Source organism: Emys orbicularis, chromosome 20, assembly GCF_028017835.1.
Source record: "Emys orbicularis isolate rEmyOrb1 chromosome 20, rEmyOrb1.hap1, whole genome shotgun sequence".
In the NCBI taxonomy this organism is placed as follows: domain Eukaryota; kingdom Metazoa; phylum Chordata; order Testudines; family Emydidae; genus Emys; species Emys orbicularis.
In genome coordinates, this window is record NC_088702.1 from 15238498 (window position 1) to 15264526 (window position 26029).

The window sequence follows — 26029 nt, forward strand, 5'->3', positions numbered from 1 at the left end:
GGTGGATCCCAGTTTACCCTCAGGGGGTTGTCTGGTGGTCCTACTCGACACATTCTTCGGCCGATGGATACTCCCTTTCTAGGCTGGCACCTCCCTAACCATTCATGTATATCAAGCATTCATCAGCATACATTCCATATCTTAACCATATTTTAATTTACTGTCTCCACCACTTTCAGGGTGTGTGCTAATTCATTTGAGATTCCCGGCCCTTTAATCACAGAGAGTGGGGGTCTGTCCTAGGAGCCGTTGAATGAAGTGAAAGTCACTTAACGGCTTATAGTGTTTGTTTACATTGTATCAATTACTTCAAGAACAAAGTCAATTAACTTGTTTGTAAGTTTTACATAGTAACAAAGTATCTTTCACAGGATAGATATAAGCAATGGTTTCTACAGACAGTAGCTTACAAGTTTTAACAGAAGACCCAAGAGATTTTTGTACTTGGTGAAACTGTTGGATTTTAAAGTGTGGGGGACAAATTATGAGGGGGTCACTGTCACTTGGGGGAATCACTGTTAGTACCTTCTTTAATATCCCTACAAAATATTATCTGTAGTCAGTCCCTGGGGCACAGATGTTAAGCAATTTCTACAAGTCACAGTCAGTCAAAGCAGAACCATAAAAAGAACCCAGATCTCCTGATTCACCTGTTCTATCCTCCGCTCTCTAGCTACCTGTCATGTGATGAACTACACCTTCTGTGATGGACTACTTTTACGGAACCAGGGCTGACTGCAGACAGACACCAGAAATGCCGGCTGTTAGCCAAGCATGGGAAGCAGAACTCGGGATCTTCAGCTCCAAAAATAGGCCTCTGTCACTTGAGCACAAAGAGAATTACCACCAGTTCTCCCTAAACTTGGAGCTTTTATTTATCTTTTTGGGCTAGTCTCTAGAGAGGGCACATACTCATAAACAAATGGGCAGGGCAGGGGCAGGCAGGGATGCACACATATATAACAGCCACTACATCACCCCCTTTTTGTGAGTTAACACCTGGTTGTCATGGCAATTGCACCACAGCCTTCATTGTGACATCCTCTAGCCCAAGCAAAGCTATTGAGGCAATCAACAAAAGTCAGTGCGCAACTTGGCCTCAGAGAGAGACAGTTGGTGCCGTGCTATACTGCAGCAATTTTCAGTTGTTAGTCATTACAAGATTTGGCATTCCGACCTCAGAAGTAAGTGAGTTTTTCCATGTACCCAATATAAGAGAACTGTGTGAGGTTTTTTATGAATGGAGTTGTGGGGCCACAGGGGTTTCAGCCTAGTTCTCAGTGGGCATTAGATAGATTATTCCTGTAACTTTGAACCTAGATGATTCCAAATGAAAACAAAGCTAACAAAGAAAAGCCTGAAATAATCTTAACCTAAATAGGACTTAATCAGTCTCTTAAACAGAGGGATATTCTATGAGATATGGGAACAGTTTTAAGGCCAGTTTCAGCTGCAGAGATCACCTCATTGTTTAATTAATTCCTTTGCCCTATCATTAATGAGATGAGTACCAACCTGAAAAACAGTCCTATCTTCACAAGTCAATAATAATCCTTTGTCTAGCCAGTGATCCTAAATATATATATATAGAGAGAGAGAGAGCACCAATCACCACAACATCTCTCTATCCATCTACCAAAGTAGGGAAGTACTATTTACCTCTCACATAACACAAGAAAAAGGGGTCACCCAATGAAATTAATAGGCAGTAGATTTAAAACAAAATGAAGTACTTCTTCACACAATGCATAGTCAACCTGTGGAATTCATTGCCAAGGGATGTTGTGAAGACCAAAAGTATAACTGGGTTCAAAAAAGAATTAGATACATTCATGGAGGATAGATCCATCAGTCGCTATTAGTCAAGATGGTCAGAGACTCAATCTCCATGCTCCAGGTATCCTAAACCTCTAGTGCTAGAAGCTGGGACTGTACAACAGTAATGTTGAAGTATCAGAGGGGTAGCTGTGTTAGTCTGAATCTGTAAAAAGTAATGTTGAAATTGCCCAGTAATGTTCATTCCTTCTGAAGCATCTGGCACTGGTCACTTTCAGAAGACAAGATACTCCCATTGTCCAATCATCTCTCTTTAAATGCATGGAAGATTTCCCTAATGTCTAATATAAATTTCTCTATTTGTATTCAGTTAAGATCTCAGAACCCATTCGTGGAGGATGGAGTACCTCAGGTCAAGGGTGGATTCTTGGTAAGAAGATAAGAAAAGTTTTACATTGTACACACTGTCACTCTGTACAGAGTGTGTGTGTGTGTGTGGGGGGGGGAGTGACAGGGAAAAAGGTCTGAGTTTGAGCCACATAGTGTAGCCAAAAAGCCTCAGAATACCATGTAGGCCACTGACAGCTTCACACATAATCCTGCAGGCAGCTCTGCTTAGTGTATAGTGTCGCATGTCTCCTTCTGAACCCCCTAACAGTTGAGTGGTTAAATGTCTGGGTTCCTCTCAGAGATCCCTTCCTAAAATAATAGTTTTAGGTGCCTCAAAAACTCATTAAGCCACCCTTTTAAATCAGGTTTCCTGCTCAATGCTGGAGTCAGCAATCCTTTAGCTCCTCTACTGTTCACAGCATTCCTTAAACCCACAGTTCATAAATTGCTTTGGTTATTGGTAAAATACTCTTATTAGGAACTCATTGGGATATTGTCTGTCATTTTACACAGAGGAACAGAATAATAAACAGACTGTGTATTCCAACCCTAAATCAATAGACTCCTCCCAGTGCCCTACCCATTCCTAACATTTTGTTGTTTCCATTTAATTTAGGATGAATACTCCATCAAGGGCCAAACCAAGGGTCCACACGAGATTGGCAACGATGTTTTGGCCCCTAACCTACTTTGTCTTCCCAAATCCAGCCTCCTCACCTTTTAAAAAGCTAGATCCATCCTTGCTCAGGTAATTCTGGCAATGAGCATACTCCTTGCCCTAGGTTAGAGTACTTTGGGGGCTGCAGGGTTTCAGGTACATGTATGGAACAGGGCCCCCCATCTTTCTGAAAATGTGGATGCAGCACTGTTCAAAAAACTCTTCCTTCGCCAGGGGGGTGTGTCCTGCCTGGACCCCGGCAAAGTCTGGGAATGCCCACATCTGGAGCTTGGGACCCATTTTTCTAGTTTATGATGCTCTCAAGAGTGAGAAAAGAAGGGAATTAGGAACAGAAAATGCAGCAGTCACATGTTAGTGTGATCTCAACTTTGCTCTCTGTATTTCACTGGGACTGTAGGGTAGGCAGGGGGTGAGGAACAGCTCTACTAAGAGGACAACGTACTTACAAAGGTATTTCTACAGTGTAGTTTGGGGAAGGGGCAACTGAGAGCTCCTCCAAAGATCTCAATCGCTTGTAAAGAGATTATTCCCTAAAATCCTTTGCCCGGGAGTAATGGAACACTCCATCCCTGATTCAATGGAGTTTATTTTCTCCTTTGGTAGTGACCAAGACCAAGAAGAATGGCTGATGCAATAAAGCACATGGTGAGACAGCTGATGGCCATATAGGGATTAGGGAGTCATGGGGCTCACTGCTTTTCCTCTCTCTTGACCATTTAGCTGATATGAGAATTTAGGAGTCTGCGGGAGCCCAGTTCCCCAAATTGATTTGAAATTTCTGTTGATGAAACAATCGAGATTTTATTAGAGGATGGAAGAAAGTCACATTAACATTGATTTTACCAGGCCGTGGGATCATTCAGTGTTATTAATGTAAATTATGGTATATGAGGAGGCAGGAGATACAGGAGAGAATTCCTTTCCTGATACTCATATTTCCTTTCCATTCATGTTATTTTAGGATCAATACTCCAGCATGGAGTCACTGGATCAGTGACTCTCCCTTGCCTGCCCCTGTACCCCCCGAGGCTCGGTTGTTTGAGAATGACGAAAGTTTCGGACCCTCTACCTCTGAGTGAGTATTGGGATTTCTTCACTTCTTTATCTGTATGTATATTGGGGAGGGTGCATGTCCAAGTTTGTGCAGGGCTTTGGGTGTAGACAATATGGTTACCACATTTCTAAAAAGATAAACACATAACAATATATTCTCTGCAGTCATTGTAAGAAAGAACTACATTCTCTCTCACCCTGGGCATTTTCTGACCAACAACCAGCTCCAACCATTCCTCCTCACGTTAACATTCTCTTGCAATGCAAATACACCTTTCCCGCAATCCTGACTTCACCCTGCTTCTATCTAGTTAGTGATTGTCATATTCTCCCCTATCACTGCACTTCAGTGGAAGGGGAAAGTCTTAACATATTTGCAGAGTGATTCAAAGACTCAGGGTATGTTTACACTACCTGTCAGATCAGCGGGCAGTGATCGATCCAGCAGGGGTCGATTTATCACGTCTAGTCTAGACGCGATAAATCGACCCCCTAGCGCTCTCCCATCGACTCCTGTACTCCGCCACCGCGACAAGCGCAGGCAGAGTCAACAGTGGAGCGACAGCAGCCGACTCACCGCAGTGAAGACATGCGGTGAGTAGGTCTAAGTACGTTGACTTCAGCTACATTAGTCACGTAGCTGAAGTTGCGTAACTTAGCTCAATCCCCCCCAGTGTAGACCAAGCCTCAGTTACTGCTTTGGCAAAGGAGTTTACTACTATTTAATTTAGAACAGACCCTCTTCCATTCAGTGAGTACAGGAGATCTACTGTGCAGGTACATCTTTCTTTTGTGTGGGGAGGGGTCAGTAAAGGCTCAGGGTAAAGCATGGAATAGAGTTGCCATCTACCTGAAAACGTAAATACAAGATGATTATGTTGCTCCAGGCATTCTAAGGAGGCTCCAAATTCCAGATTCCTCAGGACACTGGCCGACCAACACCTTCCCCCAACTATTGCTTCTCATCTTAGCATTTACATCAAGAAAGAATGATTCTTTACTTTCCAATTTATATCATGTCATCAGAGCTTTAAAGAGCAGCATACAATGTCTCTGCCCAAAAGAGCTTACAATGCAGCAGATTGATACAGATCTTACTGAGAGGTGGTAAAATGGGATTGTGCTGATGCAAATGTTTGTGCTTCTTTTTCCTTGAGACAGAGATCTTCTTCATCTCCAACTTCACAGTCTCAGGCAGATCAACTGAAGAGTGGGTCATCTTCTGCCCAGCAAATACTGAGTCTCTCTTCAGTTCCTCCCTCCTCAAACACCACACAGGGTGATACGTCAGTGTAGGGAGTAGGGTGGAGATGTGTAATATGGCAATCGTCTTCCTGAAAGGGGAATTGTTGGATGATCACACCTTGCAGGCATTTTAAAGAAGCACCAGCTTCTGGATCACTCAGGGCACTGCCTGGTCTATGACAAAACTTGGTCATAGCTTCTCATTTTAGCATCTCCTTCAAAAGTCAATATCCTTTACCCCTGGGAGAATTCTGCGCCAAAAAAAAAAAAATCAAAATCAAAATTCTGCATCCTTTATTTGTCAAAATAATGCAATATAATCACATCAGATTCAACTGTTTTGGTAATTTACTTCAACTACAATACAGAAAAATCACAATAACTATTCAGCATTTCCTAGGCACATGAAAGTTAAGTTACAAACACTTGGTAACTAATACCCTTTCATTTAAATTACATTACAGAACACAAAACAGCAACAACAACAAACAGTAGAATGTCATTTTAAATTGTTCAGACTTTCACACATGAAAGTCATACAGTTTTGGTAATCATTGTCCTGGACCTGGCTGGGTACTTTGGGAAGTGCTTGGTTCGGATTGTCCTGACATTTTATTGACTCTTTGGTAAATGTTTTATTTGCCCTCAAAGTCTTTTTTTTAATGGGTAAGTAAAATAAATCCTGAGCTGTATTCTAACCCCATTGTGCCACTTTGGCACAGAAATAAAGTGAGAAAGCACATAGATCTTCCTAGCTGAGGATTCCCTTACTGTCATTTCTAATAAGGCTCCTTTACATCACTCTGGCAATGTAGGGGCCTTAAAACTTTTACAGGTTTTATGCTCCTGGGGAAATTGACTGAGAAAGGGAAGAGTTACCTAACAATAGCAACATTAACAACATTAACTGTAACAGTCAGGCTGCTACATTTCCGCTTCAGAGAATGAGATCAATTAACCAACAACAGCAACTTTAACGATGTTACTAACTACATTATCAGGCTACTAATGCCTCAGAGAATGAATCAATTAACTCAGGCAGGGCTACTACATTTGTGCCTCTAGACTGCCTTGTGCATAATAAAAAGCCCTACCCTTCCACACCAGTCAGCTGTTGTAGCAAGGGAGAGGGACAGAGTGTCTCTCTCTCTCTCTCTCTCTCTCTCGATTGTTCACGCACATACCACATACACCCCCCCCTGAGATCATGCAGGCATGCATGCCCAGCCCCCCGCCCCTCTCTCTGAGGTTGCTCGATGCATGCTAGAACAGACGCGCTGCTGGGGAAGAGGCCGTGTCCCCCGGTAGATTTTATTTGCATTTTTCTGTGCAGGGGCACAGAAAAATGTGGGTCATATGAATTCCCCTAGCAAGTATAATATGGAGATATACCTATCTCCTAGAACTGGAAGGGACCTTGAAAAGTCATTGAGTCCAGCCCGCTGCCTTCACTAGCAGAACCAAGTACTGATTTTGCCCCTGATCCCTAAGTGGCCCCCTCAAGGATTAAACTCACAACCCTGGGTTTAGCAGGCTAATGCTCAAACCACTGAGCTATCCATCCCCCACGTTTCATCTTTACCCTGTATCATGCTATCTTGTTCCTTCTCTGTTGTGTGAGAGTGAGGGCCTTGTTTCCTTTATCACAGACTCAGTTATCTGCAATATTAAATGAATTTTACTGTTAAAAAGCCTGGAGTCACTGGTTCTCCTGCCTTTGCCTAGTTCCTCTCTCTTGTCAAACACAATCATTAGCAGCGACTCTAATTATTCATGCTTATGAGATTGCGAACAGGATCTAGTTTTCCACAGTTCCTTGGCATTGTCTCCTGCAACCTTCTCCAGAACAATACAATGCAAATCAGTGGAGTTCGCTCTACTAAACACTTTGGGATATACTGGAGTCTACTGTTCTCTACCCACAGTTCTTTCCTTGTTTCTTCTGATTCACTGTGGGGAAGGCGGCTCTGTATTTTATCCTTTTGAAGAGTCATGTAGATCCAGCTGGCTGGTGAAGTTGAGGGTATATTAACATGGACAATAAAAGCAAATGGGAGAGGTAAAATGGGGATTGTTCAGCTGTGTCTAATATTCTATTTCCATTTCTCTTATTTCAGGTGGATGCCATCTTCCTCAGGAACTTTCAGAAGCTACAGCCAATAATATGCTTAAGGTTGGCACGTTGTCTGTGGGCGAGGACTGGGCTGCCTTCCAAGGTCTCTGAAAGCGAGGGATCATTGTTCAGGATGGGTTGTAGATCACCGATGATGCGTTGGAGAGGTTTAATCTGAGGACTGTAGGTGATGGCCACTGGAGTTCTGTTGGCTTCTTTCTTGGGCTTGTCTTGCAGCAGGAGGCTTCTGGGTACACGTCTGGCTCTGTTGATTTGTTTCCTTATTTCCTCATGCGGGTATCGTAGTTTTGAGAATCCTTGGTGAAGATCTTGTAGGTGTTGGAGCAAATGCGGTTGTACCTTAGTGCTTAGCTGTAGACAATGGATCATGTGGTATGTCCAGGATGGAAGCTGGAGGCATGAAGGTAGGCATAGCGGTCGGTGGGTTTTCGGTATAGGGTGGTGTTAATGTGACCGTCACTTATTTGTACTGTGGTGTCTAGGAAATGGACCTCCCATGTAGATTGGTCCAGGCTGAGGTTGATGGTGGGGTGGAAGCTGTTGAAATCGTGGTGGAATTCTTCCAGAGTCTCCTTCCCATGGGTCCAGATGATGAAGATGTCATCAATGTAGCTTAGGTAGAGAAGGGATCGTGAGTGGACGAGAGCTGAGGAAGCGTTGTTCCAGGTCAGCCAAAAAAATGTTGGCATATCGTGGGGCCATGCGGGTGCCCATAGCGGTGCCACTGGTCTGGAGGTATATAGTGTCACCAAATTTGAAAGAATTGTGCATGAGGATAAAGTCACAGAGTTCAGCAACCAGTTGTGCTGTGTCATCATCAGGGATACTGTTCCTGACAGCTTGTATTTCATCTGTGTGTGGTGTGGCAAAGTACCTCCTTCTCCTCAGCAGGCTCAGTCCTTTTTAGCCTTGGAGACCCAGGCTTGGACAAAGCAAAACCCTGTAGGTAGCACAGGGGCTGGCTATTCCTTCCCTCAGTCAGTCCCTTGCGCTTGTTTGTCTTCCCTTCTGGGGACAGAGTGCAGCCTTCCTTGCTGGAAGGGTTCAGAGCCTTGCTGCTCCTAACTTACTGGCAGCTTCCCTGGTTCTCTCACTCTCTCTTCCCCCCCCCTTCCACGCCGGGGAGGGTTTAAAAAGGTCCCAAGCAGTTGGAGCCAGCTGAACCTAATTAGTTCTCTAGTAACCCCTTGCCCAGCTGAACCTTATTTCCCCATGGTTCTCTCTCTTCAGTGGCTTGGGAGAGGCCTTTTTAACCCCCTGGGACTGATTACTACCCCGCCCTTTGTAGCTGTTTGTCCTGGGTTTGCCACAGTGGGATGTTTGTGTAAAGAGCCTCCACATCCATGGTGGCTAGGATGGTGTTTTCTGGAAGATCACCAATGCACTGTAGTTTTCTCAGGAAATCAGTGGTGTCACGGAGATAGCTGGGAGTGCTGGTGGCGTAGGGTCTGAGTAGAGTTTCCACATATCCGGATAGTTCTTCAGTGAGCGTGCCAATTCCAGAGACGATGGGGCATCCAGGATTTCCAGGCTTGTGGATCTTGGTAGTAGATAGAATAAACCCGGTCGGGGCTCTAATGGTGTGTTGATTTGTTCCTGTGTTAGTTTAGGGAGTGTCCTGAGTAGATGGTGCAGTTTCTTAGTATATTCCTCAGTGGGATTTCAGGAAAGTGGCCTGTAGAATTTGGTATTGGAGAGTTGTCTGGCAGCCTCCTTTTGGTAGTCAGACCTGTTCATGACGACAACAGCAACTCCTTTATCAGCCTCTTTGATTATAATGTCAGGGTTGTTTCTATGTATAGGTCTATTCTATGTATAGGTCCAGACTGTCATTTCGACCCTCAGGAGGAGTCCATGTGGAGTTCTTCTTGTGTTGTTGGTGGGAGGGTATCTGTGTATCAGTGCACTGTTCAGTGTTATCTTGAAAGTATTCTTTGAGTCGGAGATGGCGAAAGTAGGCTTCCAGATCACCGCAGAACTGTATCATGTTCGTGCGGGTGGTGAGGCAAAAAGAGAGTCCCCGAGATAGGACAGACTTCTGCCGGGTTGAGTGTGTCGCTGGATAAATTGACGATATTGCTGGGTGAGTTAGGGGTACCACTATTCTATCGTGGCCCCATGTGGCAGGTAGGATTTTAGACAGCTTGCGGTCCTTTTTCCTTTGTAGAAAGGTGAAGTGTGTAATGTAGATCTCCTGTCTTATGTTAGTAAAATCTGTTTGTGTGGAGGGTTGGTTATTTATGAAAGTCTCCAGGTTGGAGAGCTCTTTTTTGATGTTTTCCTGTTTGCTGTATAGGATGCTGATCAGGTGGTTCCTCAGTTTCTTTGATAGTGAAATTTCCAAAGGCAGGTATAAATATGCAGGCAGGAATCAGTCTAGAGATAACGAGGTTAGTTCAATCAGGGAGGGTGAGGCCCTCTTCTAGCAGTTGAGGTGTGAACACCAAGGGAGGAGAAACTGCTCTTGTAGTTGGCTAGCCATTCACAGTCTTTGTTTAATCCTGAGCTGAAAGTGTCAAATTTGCAGATGAACTGAAGCTCAGCAGTTTCTCTTTGAAGTCTGGTTCTGAAGTTTTTCTTTGCTGTAGGATGGCTACCTTTAAATCTGCTATTGTGTGACCAGGGAGGTTGAAGTGTTCTGCCACAGGTTTTTGTATATTGTTTCAATTATTTCAAATTTGGTGACAATAGATACCTCCAGACCAGTGGCACCGCTATGGGCACCCGCATGACCCCAATATGACAACATCTTTATGGCTGACCTGGAACAACGCTTCCTCAGCTCTCGTCCACTCACGCCCATTCTCTACCTATGCTACATTGATGACATCTTCATCATCTGGATCCATGGGAAGGAGACTCTGGAAGAATTCCACCACGATTTCAACAGCTTCCACCCCACCATCAACCTCAGCCTGGACCAATCTACACGGGAGGTCCACTTCCTAGACGCCACAGTTCAAATAAGTGACGGTCACATTAACACCACCCTATACCGAAAACCCACCGACCGCTATGCCTACCTTCCTGCCTCCAGCTTCCATCCCGGACACACCACACGATCCATCGTCTACAGCCAAGCACTGAGGTACAACCGCATTTGCTCCAACACCTACAAGATCTTCACCAAGGATTCTCAAAACTGTGATACCCGCACGAGGAAATAAGGAAACAAATCAACAGAGTCAGACGTGTACCCAGAAGCCTCCTGCTGCAAGACAAGCCCAAGAAAGAAGCCAACAGAACTCCAGTGGCCATCACCTACAGTCCTCAGCTTAAACCTCTCCAACGCATCATCAGTGATCTACAACCCATCCTGGACAATGATCCCTCGCTTTCACAGACCTTGGAAGGCAGCCCAGTCCTCGCCCACAGACAACCCGCCAACCTTAAGCATATTCTCACCAGCAACAAAGCTCGATGCCAACTCTGCCCACATTTACACCAGCGACACCATCACAGGACCTAACCAGATCAGTTACAACATCACCGGTTCATTCACCTGCACGTCCACCGATCTTATATATGCCATCACGTGCCAGCAATGCCCCTCTGCTATGTACATCGGCCAAACTGGACAGTCCCTACATAAAAGGATAAATGGACAGAAGTCAGATATTAGCAATGGCAATATACAAAAACCTGGAGGAGTACAAACAGCAAACAGGAAAACATCAAAAAAGAGCTCTCCAACCTGGAGACTTTCATAAATAACCAACCCTCCACACAAACGGACTTTACTAAAAGAAGACAGGAGATCTACATTACACACGTCACCTCTGTACAAAGGAAAAAGGACTGTAAGCTGTCTAAAATCCTACCTGCCACATGGGGCCACGATAGAATAGTGGTACCCCTAACTCACCCAGCAATATCGTCAATTTATCCAGCTCCACACTTAACTCGGCAGAAGCGACTGTCCTATCTCGGGGACTCTCTTTTTGCCCCACCACCCCCACAAACATGATACAGTTCTGCGGTGATCTGGAAGCCCTCTAGTCTATAAGGTGCCACAGGACTCTTTGTTGCTTTTCATACCAGAGGTTCCCAACATGCTTTACAAACCAACTCCCCAACAGTCTGAATCACTATTGATCCCAATTGCTATGGACCTGCATTCATTCCACAAGTGGAACTCCCTTGGATGGCAGTTGATGTTTTGCATGCAGAATCCTAGAATATCAGGGTTGGACGGGACCTCAGGAGGTCATCTAGGCCAACCCCCTCCTCAAAGCAGGACCAATGCTCAAACTACTGAGCTATCCCTCCCCCGTCATGCTATGGAGATCCACACTGCACATCAGAGTGGGAAATATTGCTGAGTCTGTGCAGAATGAGAGACAAAGCACTGGCATAAGTTCGCATTTATTGTTTGATGGCTATTGCAGTATCAAACTTGGGCCTCATTTGGTTAGTCAATGTACCCAATTATTGTAATGGTAATGGTTTTATTGTATTCCCAATTATTATGATTGTAATTGTTTGCATTTCTGTTTATATTATATCTGGTGTTAGGTCAATTGTAATGATTTTAGTTATACTCACCTGGTTATAATTGTTTGAGATGTAAGATTTTGATAAATAGCCTTTCAAATAAAAGCTCTGGGTTTTGCATCTTTTACTCCTGAGTGGTGCAGATTCATGCAAGCAGGCTGTGATGCGGTGTTCATCCCCAAACAAGGCCTGAAGGGGTAAGTGATGCCAATTTACCTATAGGCTGCACATGGAGGAAAGCCAGGAAATGTTAAGGCCTAATTGGCCTAATCTTCATCTCCAGGCCTTGTGTGGGGTGGAAACCCCATCGCACAGGCCCACAAGCGTAAGTACAATTCAGATCTGAGTAAGGGTTGCAGCACTAGGTCCATAAAATATCAAGTCAACCAGATCTCTCTCATCAACATCGAAATGTGTTTGGCCCAGATCCTCAAAGGTATTTAGGTACATAGGCTAATATATACAAAAGGGCCTTAGGCATAGGATGATCAGTGTCACAACACCTAACTTTTAGGCCCCTAGGCAAAGCGATAGGCACCTTTGAATGCAATCCACAAAGCCAGCATGCTAGGAGCCACCTAAGCCATCCAGCGGGAGATGCAGACAACAGGGGCGTATCCTAAGTCCCACGCTTCTCTCAGAGTTCAGCACCTATCTCTGCTAGAGATCCATGAACTGAGGTAAGAAAGGCATTAGGTCACCTAAGCGGTGAATGGGCCTGATTTGACAGGTGTGCTCAGATGCCACCAACTGGATCAGGACTTTTAGATGAGTTTACACAAAACAGCTGGGGTGGGGTGGGGTGGAGAAAGAGAGCAGCTCTCTTATAACCTTTAGCCTAGTGGTTAGAGTACTCACCCAAGATGTGGAAGACAATCCCCCCCATTCAAGTCCCCCCACACACACATCCTCCTGAGAGGAAGCAGGGATTTGAACAGGGATCTGCCACATCTGAGGTGAGAACCCTAATCACTATGGTATGGAATATCCTGATATGGGGCTCCCTCAGTCTCTTCTATTAAAGGTTTTCAACTTAAATGAAATGATTCTATATTAATTGGGCTAGACAAAGTTAAATGACACTATAGCTTAGTGATTAGAGCACTCACCTGAGCGATGTAGATCCCTGTTAAAATTCCTTCTCCTCATCAGGCAGAGGAGGGACTTGAACTGGGGGTCTCCCACATCCCATAACCACTAAGCTAAAGATTATAAAGGAAGGTTCCCTCCACCACCTGCAACTGTTGTGTTAACTCACCTAATGGGCCCAATCCAGTAAGCAGCCTCTGGGCATGCCTACCTGATCAGGCCCAGCATGCAATTTAGGTGGACAAATGCCTGTCTTCCCTGGTTTGTGGATCAGCCTGGAGCATAGACAGGAGATGGCGTCTGAGCGCCTGCGGTGAGGCAGCACAGCACATGCACACAGGCAGAAATGTAGGCACCTAGGGTACTCCCTCTGCACATGATTCGCCACTGAATTAGTTTAGGAACGTACAGGGGTAAGCAGCAGTCAAAGGGGAGTTTTGTGGATCTCAGTAGGGCCTAAAAATGGGACTTAGGCACCTAAGTACCTTTGTGGATCCCACCTCTAACTCCTGTCAAAGTTAGATTCAAGACTCACAATTTGTTAGACCACTCTGTTTATTAGCACAGCGCTCTGCTAATACATTCAGATAATGTGAGCACCATGCAAGACCCACACTACCTTATTTTATACAGATAAAAAGGGCGAGAACTGAACAAGAGGACAAAGAAAGCAGAACTGACAAGTTTACCTGAGGCTACATATACATATTCAATTTCCTTACTAACTTTAACTGATCTCCGGCTAATGTTCCACCATTAGCTTAAGCGGACTCACTGTTTATGCCTTAATGTTCCTTTTCCTGACACCTGTATTTCAACATTCCTTATTTCTGCTTAAAGGTACATACAGCATTTCTTCAATCCATTCTATTTTTACAATATAATTCATTCTACTTTCACAATCCCTCCTTTTGGTCAAGCTACGCTATGACCAACAATTACTGGGTTCCACATATTAACCGTTCTTTATCTCTTTGTTCATCAGCGATATTCAAAATCATCATATTAGCACTCTGTTTTGGGGCAGTCACCTGGGTGGCATACCTTACACAATTCTGGATACAACAGGAGATTAACTGAAAACATACAAAAATCATTAGGTTCTCGTGGGAAGGACCCTAGCACTCGGAATTCTGGGAAGAGTCGGGCGGGATAACAGATACCTGACCAGTTAGCTGGTAACGCAGTATTGGTCCCACAAACCCAATGATGGCCTATTAAGGCTGGGAAGGGTCGGTTGCACCCATTTGTCACATAGGTGCCCGCAAAGAAGGAGTAATATCCTCCAAAGGGCACAGGGTAATTCTCCTTACGAGGAGTGGTGTTATTTGCATGGCATTGAAAGATTGTATTGTTTTCACTAAGGTTACTATAGGGGGAACATGAGATTGATTTTTCTGTTTGATACCAGGACGAGAAAAAATTCATATGCCCATACCCGGCCCGCCACTCTTTAGTTTTGTTCGAATAATCCCATACACCATTGGCCACAATATGCCGAAGGCAACGGCTTTTTCCCAGATCCAACCCTGTCCCATTACATACCCAACACCAATGACCTTTTCCCTCCACCACACTTATCCATTTAGATACATTTATTCCCACTGCTTCCCAAGTGTCATTGCTGTTCCATGTTTTGTTAAACAGACGAGGTCCTCCAGTGAGGTCTGGGGAATTGAGTGGGATTGCCAGGACAGGAACACCAGCTTGAGAGTGGGCTGGGATGTGGCTGCAGACCCGGCAATTAGAAATATTAAGGGTCTGAGCTATCCACACTTGCTGCTGGATAAAAGAATTGTCATTGTGGACTTCCCGGACCTTAAGACACCAGCAGCCAAGGAACAGGCTTGTTTGTCCTTACCTATTGCCCCAGAGCCCTGTACCAAAGATATATCGCTGGGATCGTGTATGTGGGATAAATTGGATAATGAGACCAAGGTACTGTATAATGGGCAATGTGTATGTGTGAATTCTTGGGAAGAGGTCTTTTGGGAGATGAATGTAAATGCAATGTAAGTACTGTGTTTACCAATAATCACACTTACTATCTACCACAGCCAGAAAAATGTCATCTTACTGTGAGCACTAATGGCTCCTCTGGGAGGGGGAGGGGACGGAGCGGCTGCGTCGGTTGGAGCCGTTAGGGAGCAGCTCCTGCAGGGGAGGGAGCCAGATTAGATTAGATTAGATTAGAGAAAGGGAGAGACTCAATATATTGTTAGGAGGATGGATTAGATGGATAGGGAGATTAAACAGATTTAATAGATGGGTAGATCGATTAGATGGATTGGGTGATTAAATAGATAAAGTGGAGGATATGTGGCTAAAATGGATGGAGAGATTAAATGGATGTAATAGATGGATAGGTTTGTATTGGCAATTGTAATCAGTCACCCTGAAGAAAAAACGGTGGGATTTTTTTATGACTAAAAAAATTTCCCAAATTGAAAATTTTTTGGTTTTGGAATCAATAAAATTTCAATTTTCAAAAACTACTTAACCTGCAAATGGGAAACTGAAACATAGTTTAAAAATGTTTTTTAAAAAGGAAAATAAAAAACAGAATGAAAATGAATTCAAAATTCACCATTTGGGGTTTGTTTTCAACCAGCTCTACCTGTAAAGTTCTTTAGAGGGGCGGGGTTCTGCAGGGCTACTTCCAAGACTGCGTGTACGACTATTGCTTCTTCAAAGGCCAACAAGCCGTGATATGCCAGCTTATCACCAGCTATACTGCAGCCTGCCAGGCCACCAGGGTCACTATATATGCCTGGAGGACCAACTCCTTCTGCAGTAAGTGGAAGCAGCTTGGGACCGCCTTCTGGGATGAAAGTTAATGTACGAGGGAAAGAAAACAGGGTCTTTGCTCAAGGGAAAGCCAAGTTGGTTGGTGTTCAGGGAAGGGGATATGAGATGTTTCTCCCCTAGGGGGTGTAGGCTTTGATCCAGCCCCAGGGTAGGGGGACTGGCCAGGTCAGGGTGGGCATGGGAGAGGATATGGGGCTTTTCCCCTCTAGGGGGCACCAGTTCTGATCTGATCCCAAGACAGGGGAACTGACTGGCTCAGGGGCAGGGAATTGGAATTCAGGGCCTGTCCCCTGGAGGGTGCAAATTCCAATCCAGGCCCTGCCTAGGGGTAGAAGTTGACTCAGTGTGGGTTGTCCAGGGATATGGGGCCTGTATTTCATGAGTGTGTGGGTCTCATGCAGGTCCTTATTGTACAAATGAGCCTGTCACAGAGCTCATGCTAATATCTGGAGTTGCCAGTGTCAGAAGAGGCCAAGAGCTGAAGGGGCCATGGAGACTGAACTTTCCTCTGACAAGGGGTCCTGCAACAACATACTGGCAAGGCACAGTATGAAGGAAGCTTGCCTGGCAGCTTCCCATACTGCACCCAACAGACTCCATTCTCCAGGGCTGTCATCAGGCTCCCTTCTCCAGCCCTTACATTGTTACATAGTTCAGAATCCAGCTAGTTTTCTTTTATGGGATGCTACCGTCTTGTTGTTTCAATGACAGGTCTCTCCTGTGCCCAAAACAGCCACCGTGAGGTCTACGCCCGGGGCTGCCAGTCGACCTGTAGCAGCCTCTATGCCCCAGTTCAGTGCTCGGCCCAGTGCTGGGACGGCTGCGTGTGTGATGAGGGCTTTGTGCTCAGTGGTGATGAGTGCATCCCTATGTCCCAATGTGGATGTGTCTACCTGGGATTTTATTATAAGGCTGGGGAGACCTTCCACCCAACGTGCCAGGAGCAGTGTGTGTGCCAGGCCAGCGGAGATGTGGTTTGTAAAGTTTTGTCCAGCCTCCCTAATGAGGAGTGCAAGCTGGTGAACCTGGCAACCCTACTGTCATAACTATAAAGGGAAGGGTGACAGCTCTCCTGTGTACAGTGCTATGGAATCCCTCCTAGCCAGAGACTCCAAATCCTTTTACCTGTAAAGGGTTAAGAAGCTCAGGTAACCTGGCTGACACCTGACCCCAAGGACCAATAAGGGGACAAGATACTTTCAAATCTTGGGGGGGGAAAGGCTTTTGTGTGTGTCCTTTGTTTAAGGGGTTGTTCGCTCTTGGGACTGAGAGGGACCAGACATCAATCCAGGTTCTCCCCATCTTTCTAAACAAGTCTCTCTTATTTCAAAATTGTAAGTAAAAGCCAGGCAAGGCGTCTTAGATTTACTTTGTTTTCTCAACTTGTAAATGTACCTTTTACTAAAGTGCTTATCTTGTTTGCTATACTTTGAACCTAAGACAGAGGGGATTCCTCTGAGCTCTTTAAGTTTGATTACCCTGTAAAGTTATTTTCCATACTGATTTTGCAGAGATGATTTTTACCTTTTGCTTTAATTAAAAGCCTTCTTTTTTAAAACCTGATTGATTTCTCCTTGTTTTAAGATCCAAAGGGGGTTTGGATCTGTATTCACCAGGAGTTGGTGAAAGGAAGGAGGGGGGAAGGGTCAATTTCTCCTTGTTTTAAGATCCAAAGGGGGTTTGGATCTGTATTCACCAGGAGTTGGTGAAAGGAAGGAGGGGGGAACGGTCAATTTCTCCTTGTTTAAAATCCAAGAAGTTTGGATCTGTATTCACCAGGGAATTGGTGAAAGGTTTCTCAAGGCTTCCCAGGGAGGGAATTCTTAAGATGGTGGCAGCGGACCAGAGCTAAGCTGGTAGATAAGCTTAGAAGTTTTCATGCAGGCCCCTACATTTGTACCCTAAAGTTCAAAGTAGGGATACAGCCTTGACACCTACCTACAGCGGTGGCTCATGTCTTGCAAGGCAGGGCCCGGCTTCCTGCTCCAGGCATTGTGACCTGGTGCATGGGGTAGTAGAACCACTCAGGTTTGGCCCCTCCATTAGACAAGGCAAAACCTGAGTGGTACCACTACCCCATGCACCAGGTCGCAACACCCGGAACGGGGGATGCAGAAGCTGATGTTGCAGGAAGGGTGCAGGGCAGGCTCACTCAAAAATATTTCCCCCCCTTCCCCTCTGCCCACTGGGGCCTCCCATTCACATCGGGTATTTCTGTTTTTGCACCCTTGGTTTCATGCTATCTGTGGGTGCAAGTGAACCCATCAACCCATGCTAAAGCCACCACAAATGCAAAACAAGATAAAAATCAATCATTTAAAGCACTCTGATTTAAAGCAATCCACCCTGCCTCAGACGCTGCAACCAGCTGGTATAACCTGTGCTTATCCAACACCTGGCCCAGAGACCGTAAAGGGGCCCTCAGACATTCCGTACAATGGACTCACGTACCTGTGAATTTCGAATCATAGTAGAACAGCACTATTGAACGGCCCTTTTCAAACTGCCACTCGACCCTGGGTGTTCCGCTTTGCGATACATACGCAGTACAGGGTATATCAATTGCTGGAAAGAAACAGCAATAAGACAGCATTTGCACTGCACCCCAAAGGTAATGTCATGTAATAAGATCCTATTTGTAAACACTTGGCAGAGCTAAGCCACGAACATATTTGTTTTAAAATGGACTGGGAGCCAGATTTTCATTTATACCCAGGACCAATTACAACGTAGTGTGAAGGGATCATCCTTCCTGAATCCCAAGGGCTGGAAAAAATGTCTAACAGTGAGAGGCTTAAAGAGCTGTTTAGTTCATTGAAAAGAAGATTGCCAGCTAACATGATTATGGCATATAAGTACGTTCTCGGAGGGGAAAAAATATACTAAAGGGCTCTTGGGTACAGAAAGGCAGAAGAACCACCAATGGCTGGAAAAAGCCAGACCTGTTCACAATATTGTATTGTTTTTAAAAGAGTGATTAACCATTGGAACCATCCAGGGAAGCGATGGATTCCTCAACTCTTGATGCCTTCAAATCCGGCCTGGCTGCCTTGCTGGAAGAGATGCCAAACAAGTGATTGGGCTCAATATAAGGGTAAGTGGGTGAAATTATCTGGTCTGTGTGATGCAGGAGGTCAGACTAGATGATCTAATGGTCCCTTCTGGCCTTAGAAATCTACCATTTCTTGAGGGCCACCATCTTAAAGTCACATGGGTCTGAAAATGCAGCCTAGTGCTGACATGCAATACTAAAATCACTGGAACAAAAACATTAACGAGCTTTTTCGTTCACTTTGTGCATTTGGCAGCACTTTGGGTATAGTCCGTTTCAATGCTGCCTTGTCTGGTCAGTTTATGTGGGTCTTTCAATCAGCAAAGGGGCAGAAATTCACTTATGAAAGCTTAAAATAGGAAATTAATTGTGAAGCTGCAGAAACTAGCAGGGACAAGAATTGTATCTGAATCTACTGGGAACTCATTGAGATTTACTAGATTACAAATCAGTGTTCCTGTAAGTGTCAATCCAAAATTAACAATAAATTAGAAAACTGACATCATAGTGACAGCCCGAAGCAGAGTGGAGCTACATTTCGCTCCTTCTTGAATGCCTGGGAGACTAGAGATGGAGTTATCACGGGCAACTGACATTTAAAAAAAAAAAAAAAAAAAAACCCAGGGGTAAAATTTTCAAGTCACTTGGGGCCAGATTTTCAAAGGTATTTAGGTACCTAAAGATGCAGGGAGGCACCTATTGGGATTTGTAAAAGTGAAAGCAATGGGAGTTATATTTCTAGCCCACCTAGGTGCTTTTGAACACCCACTAGGCACCTATCTACATCAATAAGCACCTAAATACATTTGACAATCTGGCCGCTTAGGCACTTGTTTGAAAGTTTTACCCTAGATTTAGTAGTTCAACTTGCCAGAGGCCATTCCCGATTCTGTACTAATTCAGTCTTCTTGTTAGGGCTCAGTCATTATCTCCACCCTGAACCTCATCTTTATGCTCTGATACAACAGCTATTAAGCCCCAAACTTTCATCTACATTTCATCTGAGACATGGACACTGGAATCTCTGGAACAAGAAGTACTTGAATTTCAAAGATTCAATACTCACCAAAACTACTATAGTATTGCTTTGAGTGCAGAAAGACTCCAAGTGTATTTACTACTGGAGGGAACAGTTTCTTACCCTACAGTAGCTGTGATTCTTCGAGATTTAGTCAGTGTGGATCCCACAGAAGGTGCACATGTGTCTCATGTGCACGAGTTCAGATATTTTGAATAGCAGTATCTGTTCAGGGCTGTAGTAGACAGAGAGAGCCTGGAGCACTGGGCCTGGTGCAAGATCTGTGTCCTGACCCAGAGGCTGTGAACCAAAGTCAGGCCGTGTATTAAAGCAGATGCTTGTAAGTTCACTATTCAGTACGTGAACTTGTCAAAGTTGTTGCTAGTGTACTAGGCACTAGATATTTATGTAAATATATTCCAGCTAGTACAGATAAACCATCTGATCTTGTACTAGATTGGGGTGTGACAGAATTATGAATAGGGATATTTTCTCCAAGACATCAGGAACAAGGGGAGGTAAAAAACAGAGGTCATGGAACATAAGGTGGTACGTAAGTTATTTATCTCAGCCTACAAATGTCGGGGTACCTCGCCTTAACACTTTGTGTGGCCTGGGGGATAGCAGAGACTGCTGCTGCTGACCAGGCACTCATGTGTTAGTGTACCTGTAACCACAGAGCTAGGGCACTAGGACTGTGCCCTGAGGGCAATAAACCTGGCCGAGTGCCTTTGTCACCTTACCATGCCAGTGGTCATTCTTTATGAAAAACATCGAGGTCCGCTGAATGAGCATTATCTGCTGTTAGTACTGGTTACACTGAAGCTCCAAGGACTGAAGCACTGAGCAGCCTGAAGAACGTTACCAAGGCAACGACATTTCAGCCTTCGACATCATTTAACAAGGGCCACGCATGACCTTCAGCTTCCTCACAACTCAAAGCCCTCTCGTGGTCCCTTCCAGTCCTAGAATCTATGAATTAGCTGATGACTCCGAAACTGGCAATGGAAGGTGGCTCGTGGGATCCGCCCTGACTGCAACATCTCGAAGAACCACAGTTACTGCAGAGTAAGGAACCAGACTGTTTTCTAAAAGTATCTGTCGGTGTCGATTCCACTGTAGGTGACTGGCCATCAGTGTCCCCTCTGGATAGTGGGAACGAAGAGAGCCAACTGCATCAGTCAAATAGGGATTGTAATACTGCTCTCCCAAACTTTACATCTGCCCTGGCAGCTAAGTCCAATGCATAATTCTTGACAAAAGCCAGTGTTCTGTATCAGGATCTCCTAGACTTGTCTAAGACAGTCCATCTGTGTCATTCACCCAGCCAACATCCGGGCAGTCAGGTGCAGGGACTTCACGTCTGGACAGAGTATCTGGCCAGGATGCTGGGAGATCAGGTCTGGACAGGACTAGTGGCTGAATGGACACTGGCAAAAGGTCCATTGGCCAAAACTGCCTGGGCCAGTTGGGAGCTACACGAATGATTGTGGCTTTGTCTCTTGATTTTGGAAATCATGCCGAGACCAGGGGAATCAGAGGAAAGGCAAACAGGATACCTGGACTCGATTGCAGAAGAACAGTGTTGGGAAATATTGCCAGGCTCCTGCCCACTTTGGAACAGAAATGCTGACTCTTGGTGTTTTCCTGGGTGACAAACAGGTCTATCACAGGAGTTCCCCAATGGTGGAATCTTGGCGCAATCATGGATCTCTGCAGGGACCACTCCCGACTAGCCATGGATTTTCTGCTCAGCAAGCCCACCAGGTTGTTGCCTACTCCTGGGAGATGGAGAGCCATTGGGGTTATCCTGTGTCGGCGGCACCGTGTCCAGAGCTTGAAGGCATCCCCATAGGGGAGACACGTGTGCACCTCTTTGCTTGATGATGTAGTGTGTCGCAGGTCTGGTCAGTCAGGATGTGCATGGTGGAGTTCGGGAGAGCAGGTAGGAAGGTTGCACAACCTTCTTGTTTATCAGGTGTTTTACTGGGGAAAAAGACCAACTTGAGCCTGAGCTAGAGCAGCCGCAGGTGAAACCTGGCAAGCGATGTCATGTATGTGTACGTTAACATATGTCCCCACAGCTCCAGACACATCCGCATTGTCACAGTCTGGTTTGATTCTATCCCAAGTACTAAAGACTACCCCTGTCTCCAGGAAGGCTCTCACTGACTGATCCAGAGTCAGTCAAGGCTCCTGGGAACTCTATTGCCTGTGGTGAGATAAGAGATTTTTTCCCCTAGCTCATCAGGAGGCCCAGCTGAGAGAATAGGAATAGTGTGTAGTCCAGGCTTTCCGCCATTTCCTCCTGGGATCTGCCCCCGATCATCCAGCCGTCGAGCTGAGGGTAGAGGTGAATGAGCTGTTGCTACCGCGAGGCACTTTGTGAAGACTCGTGCCACGGAGAGTCTAAAGGGCAGAACGTTGCACTGATAATGATGGGGCCCCCACTGTGAGCCCTAGGTGCTTCCTGTGAGCTGGATGGATAGCAACGTGGAAGTACATGTCATGTCAGCAGAGAGCCACCAACCAGCCTTGAGCCTCAAGAGATGGGATGATGGAGGCAAATGTCACCATCCTGAATAGGATACAGTGTTGTATATGTCCAATCTTCTCATGTCTAGGATGAAGCTTGGATAGGACGAAAACTCCTTTCTTCTTCAGAAGAAGAAAGAACAGGAGTATAATCCTCTTCCCCAGTACTCCATAGGTACCTACATGCCATAGAAGAGATGAAGCAACTAGTACACTTCTGTTTGTAATAGGTTCTCATGACAAGGATCCCTGAAGAAGGATAGGGCAGGGGGTAATGCGTGGAAATGGATAGGGGAGCCATGGACAATTTCTAATGTCCATTTATTGGCTCGGATGGCTGCCCAGGCCCAGTGGAAAGGCAGTTCCTGAAGGTGGACGCAGGCTCCACACTGACTCCAATGCAACTCCCAATGCTCCTGTCAAATCTGCTGCCTCAGAGGGAGTCTGGTGCACAGAGGTGATGGGTGTCCCCAGGAGTATCTGAGATTCTCTTTGTGGGTAACTCTGGCTGTCGATCCCACTAGTAGGATGGTGTCCTCTGCCTCTGCTTGGGCTGCTACTTGTAAGGGTTCCTTTAGGTGTGTAAATCCCTAAGAATCACAGAGCTTTCCTTGAGGGACTGGAATACTTCGTTTGTTTTCTGCCTGAAGAGCTCCATCCCATTAAAGGGCAGGCCATCTATTGTGGCCTGTACCCACGAGGCTGTCTCAGTGACGACCGTGGCCATACCAGATGCGTTCTTGGCCGCCTGTAGGAATGCTCTCACGACCATCTGGCCTTCCTTGATTAGTTCTTTGAACTCTTCCTTGTTATCTTGAGGGATCTTGGATAGGAAGGGAGTGACCCTCTCCCAATTGAGATAGATGTATTTGGTGAACAGAGCCTGGTATTTGCCAGCTGGAGGGAGGCTGATGAGTATGCCGTATGTCCATGGAGATCCAACTTTTGGGGTCTTTGTCATTAGGCATGCCTTTCGTGGACTGTGATTTCTCCTGTGCTGAAGGAGCCAGGAACTCTGCATTTGAATGGACATAAGTGCGTTCAAAACCCTTTGGGGGCACTGGTATCTGTTCGCCACCCTTTTCAAAGTGGGAGGAAAAGTGCCCGGCATTTGCCACAGTCCTTTAGCCAGTTCCAGGAGCCCCTTGTTAATAGGAAGGGTGATTCTGGCCAGCATCATGGTGCTCAAAATAAAGACTTCTCTTGTATAAATGTAGTCCCAGTATCCAAGGTCTCTGCATGCAGAAAAGGAGGTCTTGAAAAGTTTTAAATTCAAATCAATCGCTGGGGCCGGGGCTGGTGTCACTGCCTTGTCCTTGAGTGGAGATGGGGGTCGTTGCGATCCCTCCCTTGCTTCCTGCTCTTGCGGGCCCATGTGTGGTTCTGGTGTGGGTGGCCTGGTTAACGATGCCACTGGGGAACGGGATCGCCTCCTTTCTGGAAACATGGGAGAGGGAATCTTGCTCCCAGACACAAGAGCTGATGGTCCCCAGTAAGGCTAAGGTGACGTCGTATGGGTACTAGGCTCCCCAGCCACCTCTTTTGGGTCTGAGACATTATCTGATTAAAATATGACCATGTAAACCATTGTTGCTACCACTGTTCTAGAACTGCAGCAAATCTTATACAAAGTATGACACATGGCCAGAAAGGGTTAAGCAGCTTGCAGGCTATATAATCCAAAGCCAACCTTTAGAGAGTTAGAAGAGTATGCAAATGGTAATTAGGGCCATTCCATGGTAGATAGATTTGCATTTCAAAGTTCTAGCCTATGTTGTTAGAAATTAAAGGTGATACTAATTTTATGTTTACTTATATCTGTTTACATGGCTAACATTAAACAAGTCAGTTCCTGTCTGTCACTATAGCTGAGGGGTAGGCAACCTATGGCTTGCGTGCCAAAGGCGGCACGCAAGCTGATTTTCAGTGGCACTCACGCTGTTCGGCTCTTGGCCACTGGTCTGGGGGGCTCTGCATTTTAATTTAAATTTTAAATGAAGCCTCTTAAACATTTTAAAAACTTTATTTACTTTATATATAACAATGGTTTAGTTATGTATTATAGACTTATAGAAAAAGACCTTCTAAAAATGTTAAAATGTATGACTGGCACGCGAAACCTTAAATTAGAGTGAATAAATGAAGACTCGGCACACCACTTCTGAAAGGTTGCCAACCCCTGCTATAGCTATTGATTCAGAGATCAAAAGGGGATATTAACATTTAGATGAGTCTTGGGTGAAATAATGTCACTGTCTATATGTCACTTTAAAGTTTGTGATAGACTGCCTAATGGATAAACTGCCTTATGTAAATCCATGTAGCTAATTACCTGTAATGCTTAGGAAATAGCTCCACTTCAAAGTATCCGTGATTGCCTATTGTTCACCTAAAGGGCCCCGAACTGTAAAAATGCCTTGGGTCCCAATCCTTTTTTATCTCAGATCTGCTTGATGCTTCATGCAGGGGAAGCTTAAGCCCAAGACAGACCCCAGTCCTGACTGGACCACCCTGAATATAAACATTGGACTAGAACCTATGCACAAATTCTGAAAGAACTCTTTGCAACTACAAAGCTCACCATCTCTGCTATGAATCTGAATCTCAAGAACTGTACTCATGACTGTTTGGATACTGATCTTTTAACCAATACACTCTCTCTCTTTTCTTTTTTAATAGAGGTTTGTTTGGTTAATAAGAACTGGCTGTAAGCGTGTATTTGGGTAAGATCTGAAATATTCATTAACCTGGGAGGTAATGTGTCCAATCCTTTGCGATTGGTAGAACTTATTTATATGATGAATAAGATGTTCAGTAATCCTCATCATATCTGACTTGCGCCTCTGGGTGGAGGCCTAAGGCTGGGTTGCTTTAAGGAAACGGAGTTGTTGGCTTCTGGGTAACCAGTGAGGTGTTATAGAACCTGTTTTGTGCTGGTTTGGTAAATCTAGGTATTGGAATATCCACCAGCTTTGGGGGTTGTCTGTCCCATTCTCTGCAGTTCACCCTAATTGAGTGACCTCAGTTGGCTCCCCCCCGGGACTCCGGTCACAGGCTCTCACTCCAAAGGAAGAGGGGGATCTCTACTCAATTTGAGCAAGGCGGAGTACATGGGTTAGGTGAGGAGGAGTATCTCTTCAAACAGCAATGCCGTCAGGCGATGTGCCATTGGGGCTGGTTCCATTAGTCTCTTCAGCACAGGGAAGATGTCTGGAGGTGATCCAGATTACTCCAGGGCAGACACCTGTGCCAAGACTGGTGCTGGGTCCCTCATTCCCTGTGCCATTCACAGCCTATGTAGACAATTCAGATGCTTGGTCCTTTGAACAGATGTTTTGTTTCCTCCTTCTGGGACCTTCCTTCACGTTTGGTGTTACATATGGGCTCTGTCCAGTCCCACGAGTGCGTCTCATCTTTATGTACAGGCACGGATGCCAGCTTTACTGCCTGGGAAGCCTGCGCCAGAGTGACCGATGCGGACACCAGGGCCATCCGTGCCAAGAGCCTCAGTACCGCGGCTTTCGGTACAGAGGCCTTTGCCAATATTGAAGTGGTTGGCATCAAAGTCACTTGTGCCAGCTCTGCCGATATTCTCTTCGCCTTCTGTCCAGCGCTCAATCCTGGAGCATGACCTATGCTCAAGAGAGCGCTGGCCGATACCAGCTTAACTAGCCTGACACTGGTAATGGCCGTCACTTCTGTGTCTGAAGTGACCCACGTGGACTGCTCCAGCATACGCCGCCTGAGCAGAGCGTC

At 45.4% G+C, this 26029-nt stretch overlaps 1 protein-coding gene across 1 annotated transcript in view; it reads right to left on the reverse strand.

Annotated features, from left to right (window-relative positions):
- LOC135892783 (junctional adhesion molecule A-like) overlaps positions 1-26029 on the reverse strand; it is an 84488-nt gene that overhangs the window by 32123 nt on the left and 26336 nt on the right. The window contains exon 3 of the mRNA XM_065420581.1: positions 18120-18233. Coding sequence (XP_065276653.1) covers positions 18120-18233 — 114 coding nt within the window. The remainder of the gene's footprint in view (positions 1-18119; positions 18234-26029) is intronic.